This window comes from Aptenodytes forsteri, unplaced genomic scaffold (assembly GCF_000699145.1).
Source record: "Aptenodytes forsteri isolate BGI_AS27 unplaced genomic scaffold, ASM69914v1 Scaffold155, whole genome shotgun sequence".
Classification (NCBI taxonomy): Eukaryota; Metazoa; Chordata; class Aves; order Sphenisciformes; family Spheniscidae; genus Aptenodytes; species Aptenodytes forsteri.
The window spans coordinates 6,666,950-6,681,667 of record NW_008794446.1 but is presented as its reverse complement, the minus strand read 5'-3'; the positions used below and the strand labels follow the sequence as shown (position 1 = coordinate 6,681,667).

General features: G+C 43.9%; 1 protein-coding gene across 1 annotated transcript in view; it reads left to right on the top strand.

The window, feature by feature from the left end:
- MTUS2 (microtubule associated tumor suppressor candidate 2) overlaps window positions 1–14,718 on the top strand; it is a 208,560-nt gene that overhangs the window by 141,212 nt on the left and 52,630 nt on the right. The window contains exons 5-6 of the mRNA XM_009290220.1: window positions 573–671; window positions 6,336–6,544. Coding sequence (XP_009288495.1) covers window positions 573–671; window positions 6,336–6,544 — 308 coding nt within the window. The remainder of the gene's footprint in view (window positions 1–572; window positions 672–6,335; window positions 6,545–14,718) is intronic.

Here is a 14,718-nt window from a genome sequence, read left to right as displayed (position 1 = left end):
CACATCCTGCTTGCTTCTGGTTCTGCAGAAGCCTGTCTCTTGCCTGTGTGAGACCCTCTTGGGAAAGCTGTTCACCAGAAAAGGCAGTTTCCTAACCTGGGGAAAAAGTTGATAGAGCAGGGCCCTGCAGGTAACTTAAGTCAGCTTTGTGCAGTCCTACTTAGCTTCTCCTCCAGCCCAGAAGATCCTTGGCTGAGGATGCACAGCAAGGTAAAGAGACGGAACGCAGAGCTCAGAACAGATAGGATGGGCTACCTGCGTAGCTCTTTGTGCCTTAACGGCATTTGTCACTGTGCAGATGGCTGGACAACCAAGATAGTGTGTAAGACCTTCTTCTGACCTTCTTTAGTGCCGTGCATGTCAGCTCAGCCAGTCATGCTTGCAGAAGTGGCAGGTTGGCATCCGACACAGAAGTACTGTGTAGCATTGTTCTGTGCGAAGCCCAGGATGTGTATTGGTGAAATACTTATATTTTGCCATTCTGGTATGTATCTTAGTGACATAGTTCTACACAATTGCAAACAGAATTATAAACAGGTTTCTTTTCTACCTTTATTTTTTTTCTAAAACAGGTCTGAAGAAAGAAGTACAAAAAGATCAGGATGCTAACAGACCAGCTGTCTCATCTCCTAAGAGATCAACGGTAACAGCCACCAAGCTCCATTCACCAGGTATTTATGAACCCAAAAGCACTGTTTCAGGGAAGATTTAAACTTGTCGACTTTGCATCTCTTGTTAACACAGTAAAATCTGAGACCTACTATTGTTAAGTGAAGATTGATTGTGTCCAAGGTTCATTAAGCTGGCTGTGAGTACAGCAGACTTTATCATACCAATGCATGAGCTGAATAGACTTATGTTTTCTTTGTTATAACCATGCAATCATCTCATTGGCAGGTTGGCATCCGACACAGAAGTACTGTGTAGCATTGTTCTGTGCGAAGCCCAGGATGTGTATTGGTGAAATACTTATATTTTGCCATTCTGGTATGTATCTTAGTGACATAGTTCTACACAATTGCAAACAGAATTATAAAACAGGTTTCTTTCTACCTTTATTTTTTTCTAAAACAGGTCTGAAGAAAGAAGTACAAAAAGATCAGGATGCTAACAGACCAGCTGTCTCATCTCCTAAGAGATCAACGGTAACAGCCACCAAGCTCCATTCACCAGGTATTTATGAACCCAAAAGCACTGTTTCAGGGAAGATTTAAACTTGTCGACTTTGCATCTCTTGTTAACACAGTAAAATCTGAGACCTACTATTGTTAAGTGAAGATTGATTGTGTCCAAGGTTCATTAAGCTGGCTGTGAGTACAGCAGACTTTATCATACCAATGCATGAGCTGAATAGACTTATGTTTTCTTTGTTATAACCATGCAATCATCTCTCCTTGAAAACAAAGAGTTGTTGCTATTACATGTTTAAGGGCACAGGAACATTTTTTCTTATCATTATAATTTTCTCATATAAAAAGATAATAGATAGATACAGTGAAATAAAAGACACCTCAGACAATTACCTGGAGTGATAGTATATTATTCGGAATCTACTCTTACTGTTCCACAGAGGCGCTAAATTTCTCAGGCTATTTCTATGCATAACTGGAAAAGGGATTATCTATAGAAATAACCTTTAGAGTGCTATTGGGGCATTGTCAACTTACCCCTCAATATTGGGCACAAACACATGGTTTTAGCATTTCTAAAGAGTACCTTTATTTATTGACTAAGATGAAGAGAACTTATGTCTATTTATGTCCACTAAGTGTACATTAACAAAGGTATAAGGTACCTAAAGGCTTTTGTAAGGCTGGGCTTTGGCTGATCTAAAGGCTTCTGAAATGAGTGGTCCCAGTGATTTCATTGTGCTTGCAGTTTATCTTCTGTTCTGTTACCTCATTTTTCAGACTCTACTTAAATAATTTAAATATCTCTACAGCTATATGATACTTGAGTTATAATTATGGGGGGTAGAACCCCATGTTTCTTCATTTGATGGTAAAGTATAAAACATGTAGAACAACTCTCCAGCTCCTATAACTTGTATCGAGTCTTTTCATGTTTACTAAACTCAATACCTATTCTTCTTCTTCCTAACCAACAAAATCAAGAAAATGGAAGGTTAAATTTAATCTTTCCAGGCACCAACAGGACTCAGAATTCTTCTCCTCACTAAGATACTACCGTAAAAAGATGAACTTAACACTGTCCTCTGAATCATATAATTTTCAGGCTATTTTGCACCTGATGAGATCACCAAGAGAGATCCAAAGAAAAATTTGTTGCGGAGAGTGCCAGGCCAGCAGCTCACCAGCGTTTATAACAGTGGGAGTCCAGTTTAAGCACCAGCACTGATTGTGGCTGTAGCAGCATGTTACAGCACAGCTGATTTGCTTCCACTAGAATTAGAAAGCAAAATGAAACATAGGCATATTTGTACTGTGTATTTGTATTGTCTTAAGGAGGCCTGCGTTTCCACAGGTAACTTAATGATTTTCAAGGCTTAAATTTTTGGCATATCCAATTCGTGGGGCCTCAAAGGTTTCTTCAGTCTCCTGAGAGGTTGAGTAACTGCCCTCTCTCCATCAGACTGATTTAGGATTTCTTAAGCTTGGTTGTCTGAAATTATGGCAACCTAAAATTGTTCATCACTGTAAGGATCAAATAGGAAAATAAACCTCATCTTCATTTGTTTTTTTTAGAGTAGCCTTTAGCATTATTTGAAATAACAACAGCAATAACAAAGCAATGAAGACAGACAATCTTTTCACCTATTTAACGATTTCACAAAATAATCAAAGCAGCCATTAAACAGGATAAGGAGTGGGTGTAGCTGGGGCTAAGGGGCAGTAGCACAGCCTTTCCTCCATCAGGATCACAAACTCGTGCAGCATTTACACTTTGTGATAGGAAAGCTTGTGTCCCCCAGGTAACTCCACCACAGCTACATGTTGCCATGGAACAGGCTCTAAAATTTCTGAGTGCTGTTTCTAGGTTGTTTTCCCTCTGTTACTGGCCTCTTCACATGCAGTTCCTTTTAATCAGCGCTGGTTTTTGACTGTCATACAAATTTTTTTTTAGCCTTGAATCTAATCTTTAGAATTTGGATCAGTCCTCCTGAAGACTTGCAAGGGAGTTTTGAGATGCAGAGCCTTGTACAGATCTCAATTTTATCTATTGATGCAATACCATTCCTGAAATCTGTGTATAGGAGCAGGTGGACATGGATGCAGGTGCTCTCCTTCCACCCCATTGCAGGATGGTGCCATGGTGCCATCTGTTTCTGACACCTGTCACTCTACAGATTGCTTGTTATCAATCCTCTTAAAGTAATTTCCTCACTTTCCTTACCAAAATGTTGGAAATTGGACAGTTAAAAGGCAAATAAATTGCATTCCCCATCTAAATCCTCATGGACTGTGTTAATTATGAGTATATACTTGTTATGTCTCCTTAGTTCAAACACTCAGGTAGATAAAAAAGACCTGGGAGTTTTGAAGCGGATCAAAGGGGTTCAGTGATTTCAGCGTACAGTGGGTCTGCCCCCCTGGTCCCACCATCAGCAAAAACGACATTCAGGATCAGGGCCAGCATCATTAATATATACCCTGTTTTGTGCAGAGCAACAGAAGAGAGACATCAATGGCAGAATAAGCTTAGTAAGCTGCTTTTCAGACCCAAATGAACCAAGAAATTCAGATTGTCCCTGAGGAGAATAGCACAGTTTAATTTACAAGGACAGCTTATAATGCTGACAAGGACAACATAGAGATGTGCACTTCAAATGTTCCAGTGAACAGGAAAGGTAGAAAGATATAAGACACAACAACCTGATGGGTTTCGGTTTTAATTAAAACTAGACTGATTTCAAGGGCTTCCGCCTACACTTCTCCCTATGTCTTCTGTTGTAACATCACCATGCTGCCTAAACAACCCAAGACTTTTATACTAAAAAGACAGATATTTATGGCTGTTGCTTTTATGAATTTCTTATTTTGTGATAATACTTACTGCCCAGTTAAGAGCCCCTTTAAATGAATGAAAGAATCTGTAAGAAAATATCATTCCTGCAGAGAAAGGTGTACAGGCTTTAACTGACATGAAAATGGATAGAGGGCAACAGCTATGCTGGTGGAACTCTCTCAATGACAGGAAGTCCTGTCTAACATCCCGTATTGTATTATTTAGGTCTTGCAACATCATTAAGTTAGTCTTGACATGTTACGAAACCTGGTATTCCTCTTTGCAAATCATGGGCACAAAGAGCTTCAAAGGCTGTTTTGCACTTGTGGCTCTTTGCAGTTGCAGCATGAGATACTTGGAGACATGAGAGAGAATCTCTGCTGGAGCTAGCTCCCTGTAAGCTTAGCCTGGAGCCAGAACATAGTCAAGCAAGTTGGAAGATACGCTCCACACAAGCTGGGGATCTGAAAAAGTAGGAATATGCTCCTGGGGTATTGCTCTAACAAAGCCATACTGCTTCCCTGCCTGATCTAGTAAAAGTGCCCTAAGGATCCACTTGCACACCCAGGCCAAGGTCTTAAAGATCTAAAATATCTAAAGCACATCTGCCAGAATTACCTCTGGAACAATGCTCTACTTCACAAATTGGCTCAAACTCATACCATCAGATGCATCTCTGTGGAAGGATTCTTCTGGTTTTTAGGAAAGGGGTAGGTAATATCCATGGTAGAATACTGTCCCCTGTTACATTCATTGCTGAGGACTGGTTGGAGACATTTTTCTTTATTATTTTTCAGGAACTGTATATTACAAGACTACAAAACTACAAGATATCCTTTTTTCAGATTCTTGCATACCCAACCCTTTCTGCTAACACAGAAATGTTCATTTTTCATCTGTATCCAGACCAATGTCCACCATCTCTAGTAACACATGAGAACAAGGTGCCTGACTCTATTTTCTCCCTCTTTCTTACTGACTGCAGCCCCTAGGCTAAAAGCTTGAGACTAGTGGGAGGAGCTGAGGAAGAGAACCAGAGATTCCTGGCCAGTATTCAGGAATGAGCTAAAAAGCATCAGCTGAGGAAAGAGTCAGGGTAGCAAAAAGAATCAGTAAGCTGTGCAAAGTTGTTGTCCAGCTGGCCGTAAATGTTTGCAGAGGAGAGTTCTCAGAAAGCTAAGAACATAAAGACAAAACAGATTGTCCAAGCAGTGGCTTGAGCAACGTGACACTACCAGAACACTACCCCTTCTTGCTTCATCCTCGTAACTGAGTATATCCAGAGAAGTGGATAGTTGACTCAAGCAGGATATGAACTTAATTTAGGATGAAAGCCTCACTCTCCTGAAGTGGTTTATCATGAGTAAGCTTCGGTTCTTGTGCCATTCATGTGAATATGACACTGTAGTTGAGCTGATATCCTAAAGACAAGCTACACTAGTGGTTTCACATCTTTATACAGGATCAGGCTTGCTTCAAGCCAACTTGGAGCACATCAGAGGAGCCAGAGTCTGTCTGGACCTGTTTCTGCAGGCAGAACATATAGTGATTCTGATGTGACCGATGGTGCAGAGAGAGCAGCCATGCAGAGCCAGTGGTGTAACCAGTCAGCATTACGTGGTACCTGGTGGCATTTCTGTACATATCTGGTTTGTGCTGCAACTTTAGAAGTGGTATAAAGGGGAGAGCAAGGGGAACTGGCAAGGTAGACTGCAGTATTGTTGATAAGAAGAAATAGTGATATCCCAATAGCAAGCAACCCATGCTGTGTTTGCATTCAGGGAAGGACAGCTCCAGCCCCACATTGTCCCATTTGGAGGCAAAAGGAGATCTGCAAAGGCAAAGTAAATCTGGCACCTCTGTCAAGTCACCAAGCTTGGGATTCAGGTGGCCAAAGAAATTGTGTGTAGAGTGTAAATGTCATCCAACTGTTTTCCACATCCACAATAGGATAAGCTGAATCTCAACCTGGAAGTGCCCGTTTCTCTCACTGCCATTCAGGAGAGTTCAGCATCACACGTCAAGATGCAGACCTCTGTTCTTGTAGATGTCTAACAAAAGTGAGATGAATCCTTCCTCTAACGACCTCAGTTCTCAGTAAGACAAGAACTTGTCTCAACTTGTAGCAGACCTTCAGGCTCAGAGCCTGAGATGAGATGACTGTTACAAAGCTTTGAGCTTTGGCCCCTAGGGAAACAAATCTCGCTGTGCTCTTGCTTTTTTTGAAAGTCATTACAGATCTGTGTGAATGCTACAGACTCTTTTTCCTTTTATAGGACTGAGTCCCAAAGGCCTTAGAAACACATAAAGGTCATGTCCATAGATATAAAGTAAGTGACCCTGATGGTCTTTTCTTCTCTCCTTTGTAGGACATCCCAAGCAAAGGCCAACCACCCCAAAGAATGGATTCTCCCCCAAACCAGGAGAGAGTCGAGACGCTGAAAAGCAGTTCGTCCAGAGATTGAAGGAAAAGTGTGACGAGCAGTCCCAGCAATTAAGCAATATTCGAGATGAGCTTAAAAGGGCCAGCTGTGGCTTCAATGTCTTTGCTATAACAACACAGCACTTTTTCAGGCAGGTAAGTGCAATGGGTACTTCTTACCATTGGAAAGATATTTTGCCTTTACACCAGTCACTTGCCCAAATTTATTCCACAGTCGTCGAAACTTTGTTCTTGGGAGCAAAGCATGTAATTTCTTAGCAACAGTTATTATGAGGGGGGAATTATTATTTGATGCCATGTATTTGAAAATCAAAGTTCAGGAACTTGGAAGAGGAAGAGTTGTGACTGAAGCATTTGTCACAAGCACGGAGGGGTTTCAGGATGTTTTTAGGAGTGAAGCAGATGCAGAAACTTAGAAGTCCCAGTCCCTGACCGCTACAGCTGGAATGGAAAATGTAACTGAGATATTGATACTTGCAAACAAAAGCAAAAACAATCCATGCATTTAGTCAACCAAAGGTGTTGGATGAAGGAAAAGATTTGCTTTCTCACAGTACTTATCTACTGTTCCTGTTCACCACAGATCAGGCAGAGTGGTCCCTGTTACAGAGGTCCCAATTCCCACAGAACTTAGAATAATATTATCTCAGCATTTAGGAGATTACATTCAGCAGGTATAGAGAACATAAAGAAAATGTTGTCAATAATTAGAGAAGCTTATTTATTCACTAAACCTGAGACAAAATGAGTAACATTTAAAAGACAACCACAGTAGCCATGAAGGGCTTGTAGGTACTGCTTGTTTCAAAAGCCGTTTAGTGATCTGGGAAATCTAGCTGGGCTCCGAGGTCCAGACCTGGTTCACCTGATGCCCATGTATTTTGTACCATCCCAGGTTAAGCTGGTGTCCCAACTACTTTGTAAAACAGGCAGACAATCACCAGCAGTAGGACCCAAGGTTTGGATAATATCCTTGATTGCCTGTTTGTCTACTTTTGGAAGAGACGAGAGTAAACTTTCAGCATTAAATGGGAGAAAGAAACCAAAAAACAAAACACAGATTCAAACAGTCTTTACAAATTCTGAAATACTTTATTCAGTTATTTTTTTATATTAGCGGGAAAGGTTACCTTTTGAACAAATACCGTAGTTCACACTTTTCCTGAAGCAGGAGCTGATCTTGCTGGGGGGAGCTTCACTGAACTAAAAAAGTAGGGAATTTTTAAAAAGTACTAAATATTTTAAATATCTTCCCAGGGGATTTTCCCCATCTATTTTTCTTTAGTCTTGACATTTCTGGGCTTGATGGGCATTTGTAAAGCTTTTTTTTGCTTTTTTTTGTTTGGAGCCGACTGTGGAGTGTCCTTGATTAAAGCAGAGGGAAACAAAAAAGGGCAGAGCAGTGTCTGCTCAGCTTTGTCTATGTGTTGTCCACTGGGGAGAGATTTTTTCACCTCATGCCTCATTCACAATTTGCTGAAGGAATTCTGGAAGCTTGGGCATATCTCCTTCGTCTCCTCTGGATATGTCTTAAATGAGAACAGCTGCTGCAGCTGAGCTTCGAGATGACTCTCATCTTGTTGGTGCATGTTAGATCTGTCCTGAGAATGCCTCTTAAATTGAACACCTCAGGGGACTTTATTTAATAGAGTCCTCTCCAAGTCCTAGCTGGGCATAGCTGTGCCTCTTGTTCCCAGCTCCTGTGCACTATCAGGCCAGCTGGGGGTTTGCAGTAATACTCCTCTGAGTGCCTGGAGGGCTTGGAGGTAAAAAATAATATACCTGTGGAATTTAAGCGCCTTCAGGCTTGGGCAGGATTAGATGTAGATTTTTTTCAGATCCACTGCTGGACTCGCTTACCTGTGTTCAGCCTGAGTGTCAGTCCCTTCTGGGCTTGCCTGGTTACCCTGGACTATATATATCTGCACTTCACCGTTCTGTGCAGTGCAAGACACTTGTGTCTTGCTGCTCGCTGCTGGGAGCCATGTAACATGGACCTCTCCCAGGGAAGGACACCCCTGGCTTCCCTGGGTGACGAGCTGCACAGTCAGCATGAGCCCAACAGTTATCCATTAGGTACTCAGATGTGGTACCTACATTAGGAGTACGGTTGCTTTAGGCTCCATTTTTAGTGAATGGAGGCAGGTGAGCACTTCCAGAAGACTATTTACAGCACCAAAGATCTGAATTTCTGCTTGAGGTACTTGCTGTCTCAACTGAGGCCTCCAGGGAGGCCTAAGGCTGCTGCACTTTTAAATTGGATGCTTAAATTGAGAACCTACATGTAGTGGGATAATCCGGGACTACTCAAGCAATTGTGTAATTGGGCAGTCTGTTGTCTTGCAACATAGACACAGCCTTCCAAGTTTCTGAGTGTCATTCGAAAATACAATCTGTAGACATTTTCTGAGATGGCATTATTTTTTGAAAGCTTGAGCAAAATTGCATTGGCTGGCTTTGAGTTAGGGCAGCATGGAAAAAGAAACTTTTCCCATTATAAAAATAATAATAATTGTGTGTGTTTGTTTCTGAGAAGCCTGCAGGCAAAATGGTTGAGGTCTGAGTAGAACTGCAGTTTGGCAAGGGAATAATATTCGTTCAGGAACAAGGTGGGGCCTTATTCCAGAGAAGTTTGGGGTTGATTTGTTCAACTGGCAGTTCTACTTTGCTTAGCAGAGGGCCCAATCCTACTTTGCTGCTAGGGAGCCTCTTTGGGCTGATGGTCACCCATAGCTTAATTTTAGTATGTCTCTCTCTCTCTCCTTATACCACACCAAAATAATGTCCAAAACATAGATTTTTCTCTGAATTGGAGCTGAAATCTGTTGGAAAATGTGCTCCCAGGCAGCGAGGACTGGACTGAGTCTTAAAAGTAACCCAAGGACCAGTGTTTTGCACACCAGTAGGAGTCTCCCCATGGCCGTGGCTCTCATCTTGCTCACACTGTTTCTGTTCTCTCTCCAAAGTTGGGGAAAGCACCAATGCAAGTGGTCCAACAGACATGTTTAGCTGAAGAAAGAGAGTGTCAATATGTAGTAAGGAGTGTTGGCCCACACCGGCAGTTTCTTTGAGTGCTTTCCAATTTTAAGCACTTGCTATAGCAGCCTTAAGGTTGCTGCATTGCTAACCCATTTTCTTTGGGTTTTGTTGGATTTGTTTTCTGGCTGTTCCAGACCACTGCTGAATGGTATCCTGGAATCATCTCTCTCTCTCAGCCGAAAATGCTCTTAGCAGGCAAGATTCATTGAATAGGTATCAAGGAGTGCATAACATGTAGCTGTGCTTAATACAGACCCATTAAATGACAGCTAAACCAATTTGCTGTCTTGGGAAAAAGCCTAGGCAATAGAAGCGGGTGATGGCTGAGGCAGTGGACAGAAAAAATTAAAGCAGTGGTTCTGACATAAGCATTTAGCTAGTTATGAAAAGTAATGATTGCAGTGCCTGTGGACAGCATGGCTTCTAATTATTATTTAATTAGCACGTTAATTAGTTAAGGCCCTCAGATATGCACGCATGACTCCTGTTGACTTTGGGAACCACTTCAAACTTATTCTGAAGAGGAGCAGATTGAGTTTGTCCTTAATGTTGGCTGTTCATCATGTCAATACAACCTTTGTGCTGTGAGGGATACTCCAACGTGAACAACTGACTGGTGGAAGTTGGAGTGATACCGTGAAGATGATAGCATGAAGACTTTTTAGAGCAAATACCATGAACGGCTCGCCCTGACCTGGGTCATTCCTGACCTGGTCTGGCTTGTTAGCCCAGTAATAATGACAGTCCTGGCCCAGTTTCAGCCCTGTTCAGCAAAGTGACCAGCAGCAGTCCCTCCTGGAAGTGGTAACAGTGCCATCTAAAGGAGAGTAGCCCAAAGTGACAAATTCTGGAGGGTAAATCATCCTGGACATAAACAGGGAGAAAAAAAATCCACTTTCGTATCTCTAGTACACTCAGAGCAGACATGTTTCTGCTGAGGACTGTTGTGGCCAAACCACGCTGAGGCCCTGGAAACTGGGCTAATGCCTTTCTGCCAGTACAGTATGTTCTAACAGCTGAAAAGCGGAATCTGGTTAGCAAGTTCTGCCTCTGAAATTTCAGATTAGGACTCCAGATCTACAGTGCATGTGAGAGGAAGGGATCCTTTCTGGGCTGCGGACCCCAAGGGTGGGAGCAGGTTATGGAAAGGGTTATGCTGGTGTAGTCTGTCACGTACTCTGCATGGGCATGGAGGTGTTTCCAGACCTGCAGCACGGCCTCGTGCTGCGGTCTTCATCACGGGGCGGGGAAACTGCTCAGGACAGGTGCCAGCACATAGGCACAATCGGATCAACTGGGAATGGGTGAACCACACAGATGCCCTGAACAACAGTTGGGATGGCGCTGCAGTACTTGATGGTATCCCAGCGCTTTGTGTCTACCAATGTTGGGAAGACGTGTTACCAGTAACCCGTGTGTGTGTTTGTCTCCATACCTGAGTTGTAACCCCCTGAGCATGGGTTACTTTTGGGTGGGTATACAATACACAATACAATACACATCTTCCAGACAAGTAAACGCTCATAGCAGCGTCCTGCAAAATCAAGGATGGGCAAGGAAAAACCTTTTCCCCCATTCAAATAACTGAGATATGTGTGTGCTTGTGTGTATTTTGCAGAGTAATATTTCTGTCCTGTGAATGAACAATACGCCACGCAGTGTCATGTAACTACCTTGTCCAAATGCTAATGACCTCTTGTGTTAGAGGCAAAATCAGTTGCACTAGTTATAAGTTGCTTGGCACTTCCCACCTTAGCCTTCAAAACAGTAATTTGGGCTAACATTTCAAGTGCTTATCTCAGGCTGAGCTGAAAATGGTTTATTTTCGCAACTGTCTCTGAGAATGAATTTAGGACAAATGTATCTATTGTTTGTGCCTGGTGGTGGCACAGTGGTAAGAAGCCAGCACTCATCAGAAAGACTGATGTTCTGGCTTTCAGAGGTACTACTTTCCCAACATTTGCAAAATATGTTAGAATATGGCCCAAGAATAGTCCTTAGAAAAGTGCCACTCCTCCCTCATCATTATTACAGCTTGGCTAGATTTCCTGTATTGAGCAAGTTCAGTCTTTTCTTTGCTCCTGCTGGAGACCAGAGCAGTCAGAACAACTCAATCTTTTCATTCTGTATCCTGGAAAAAAATCCGGTTTGGACTCATCAAAACCTGACAGTTTAGGGATATGAATCAAAAACACTTTATTGCAAGTCAAACAAAACTCTTTACTTGGGAGGAGAAAAATAGAAAGAAGCTTTGTCATCATTTAGGGCTTTCTAAACTGCTTTTAAAATAGAAATGCACAAGATTTGGTATTGGGGGCTACTAGTCATGGTAAAACAGAGTAGTAAGAATCGAGAGGTGCTCCTTTACTTGCAAGCGTTACGATGAAGGCTCTATAATGCAGCTGCTATGGGACCCGCAGGACACTCACATGTGGTCGATCTGCCCAAGGAATGGATCGGGGTTTGTGAACTGAAGAAAATTGCCTTCTGTAGGCCCCCTGCTTATTTGCTATGGATGCTAAAAGACAGGCAGTGAAAAGGTAAGGTGCTGTAGGAACAGAAACCTTAAAGTAGCTGAATATCTTTCCCCTCCTCATCCTGTGGGTAACTGGATGTCACCAGAGGACGCTACGCAGGGCCTATGTGAAGATCATTTCATCCAAGCTTTCCACCTCTGTGCCAGAGTGTGTCCCTCATTTTCTGCTCACGCAACACCTCTCAGTGATCAGCGCTCTACTGCTGTGACTGCAGAGCCGACACTCACCACACTGTGCCCTTCAGGTCTGCCAGCAAAACCCACCTCTCACCTAGCACAGGATCTAAGGGATGTTTTTAATCTCCCTGTGCCTCAGTGCCCAGCTGTTAGATGGGGACACCAGGGAACTACCATCACATGAGGGTGCCGTGGAGGAAAAAAATTAGTATTTGTGATGCACTCTGATATCGGGGTGAGACGACAAAAGAACAGCCTGTGAGGAAAATCAGTACTTTGCAGTCAGTGCAGAGGATAGCATGGGTAATAAATAAGGCCTTGGGCTACATAATAAATGAAGAAGATAAGCAAATTCAGAAATGAATACTGACATGCCTATTCACTGGGCAAAGTGGGAGTGCTGTGCTGTACCCCGTGCTGTGGCTGTATGATGGATCCACCCCACGGAGTGGACATCGGTCTGTCTGGGTACTGCACCACTTCACTGTGCTGCTGCTGGTTTTTGGATGCAGTCGCACACCCATCAAAGGGGCATTGGGGTGTGAGCTGGCTGGAGTGGCGATGACGATGGGGGATACTGGGTATTGCGAGAAAACAGAGAGAAATGCCCCGCTGAGGGCTTCCGGTGTGGGCAGCGTGTGAGGTGGGAGTGGGGGCGGGCGGTACAGTCTTCCACTCTGCACATTTTAGCTGTGTGCTCCTGGATAGCGCAGGTCCCACAGCAGGATTTCCTCTGTGATGTGGACTCACTTGCACAAGCTCCTTCCTCACTGCAATGGGGCAATTAGTCAACCTCTGCCTCTGAGGTGCACCCCCTTCTCCCGGGTGTGGCTGGGTCTCGCTGCTCCGGGCTTGTGCCCTACAGCCATATGGCTCAGGAGGAGAGAAGAACCAGGAAAGCCATAAAACTTGCTGGGCTGACCCTATCACTAATACGATGGTTTTCTCAGACCCTGTCCTGCAGGGCGAGGAGTGGGAGCGAGTAACTCACCCCCAGGGAAGCAGGCAGTGAGCAGCAGGAGCGATGGCATTTGGAGGGGCAGGAAGGGAGCAGTAGCAAACTCCTCACCCTGCCTGAAATCCTGAGGCTGCAGAGCAGACACAAAGACACTGCAGAAGAGTATTAAGAGGAAATGCGAAAGGCTGATGTTTGAGCAAATTCAGGTGGGAGCATAGCTGGGAAAATGGTAGGTGAAGAACCAACTGCTTAGTAAAAAGGCTGCTTCTTCCTTTTGTGTCAAGAGGAGATACCTCAAACATGCTAATTGTGCATGTTTTCAGTTGAGTAGGAGTTAAAAGTAGAACAAGTGAAAAAAATACATATATATGCATACACACACATATATATAAAACTGGTGTTAATCAAGGGTTAATTATCTTCACCCAGCAATTGGCCACTGGGGACTGCACAGTGGAAAAGGAATAAAAAGGAGTGCTTGGGGGACTCCACTTGTGAGATGTCGGTAGAGGTTTTTATTCTCTCCCTGTAGCTTTTGTTTCCTTTGCAGTGTCAGAGGACAAGCCCTGTCTGGACCCGTTTGTGCCGGTGGAGCAGGCGCTGCCTGGCTTTGCCTGGCATGGCTGGCTGTGGCACACCGCTGCCAGCACTTTGGAGATGGGTTCATGGTAATGCCTGACTAATCCTGATGGAAATAACCCACTGACTAATAACCACTAATAGGCAGGGGGGGACAGGGAGGCAGGTGAGCAGGAACCTGTGGGCAGCACAGGCAGCATGCGCCAAGCCGCAGCTGAAATGGGGCTGTTCCACAGAGCCACTGGCAAAGTGGTGCTGAGACGGGGGGGAAAGTTGCCCAGTGGTCCTGCCTGACCTCTCTGTCTCTGCTTTTGGAGCAGTAACTCATGCTAGGCAGCACTAGAGACATGTCACTGCTTTTGATTTCTGCACCTGGGTGCACCTTCAGTGCTTTACTCTGGATGGTCACAATACCATCCAATGCACAGCACTATCCTCAGGCACCTTATACTCAAAAGGGTCCATGTAGGTAAGACACAAAATGCTGCTATCACATCACTATGTAGAGCTTTTTGCTAGTGAATACAAGTGTCCTGGGGCAGCCTCAGCTGGAGACAGACAGAAGGGTCTCTCACCAGCTTTGCAGCCAAACTGGCAGCAAATGTTAGACTTCTGCAGATAGATGCCCTACACTACTCCCAGACAGCGTGGCCTGCTCTGCTTCAGTCCCTGCAAGACAGAAGGAAGAAAGTGCAGGGAACCTCTTGGCTTCTCCCCGTGTCCTCAGTGGCTTTCTCACAGCCACTGCTGTGATAAATAGTGCAAATTTTTGTTTTGGGGGGTGGAAAAACATGCTTCCCTGGGAAGCGCTGGGGTAGTTACATGGCCTTGTTCTGAAACAACCCCCCAATTAGAGTATGTTTGTATACCTTGGTTGGAGAAGAATTTTGTTAGTTACATAGAATCATAGAATAGTTTGGGTTGGAAGGGACCTTTAAAGGTCATCTAGTCCAACCCCCCTGCCGTGGGCAGGAACATCTTCAACTAGATCAGGTTGCTCAGAGCCCCGTCCAACCTGAC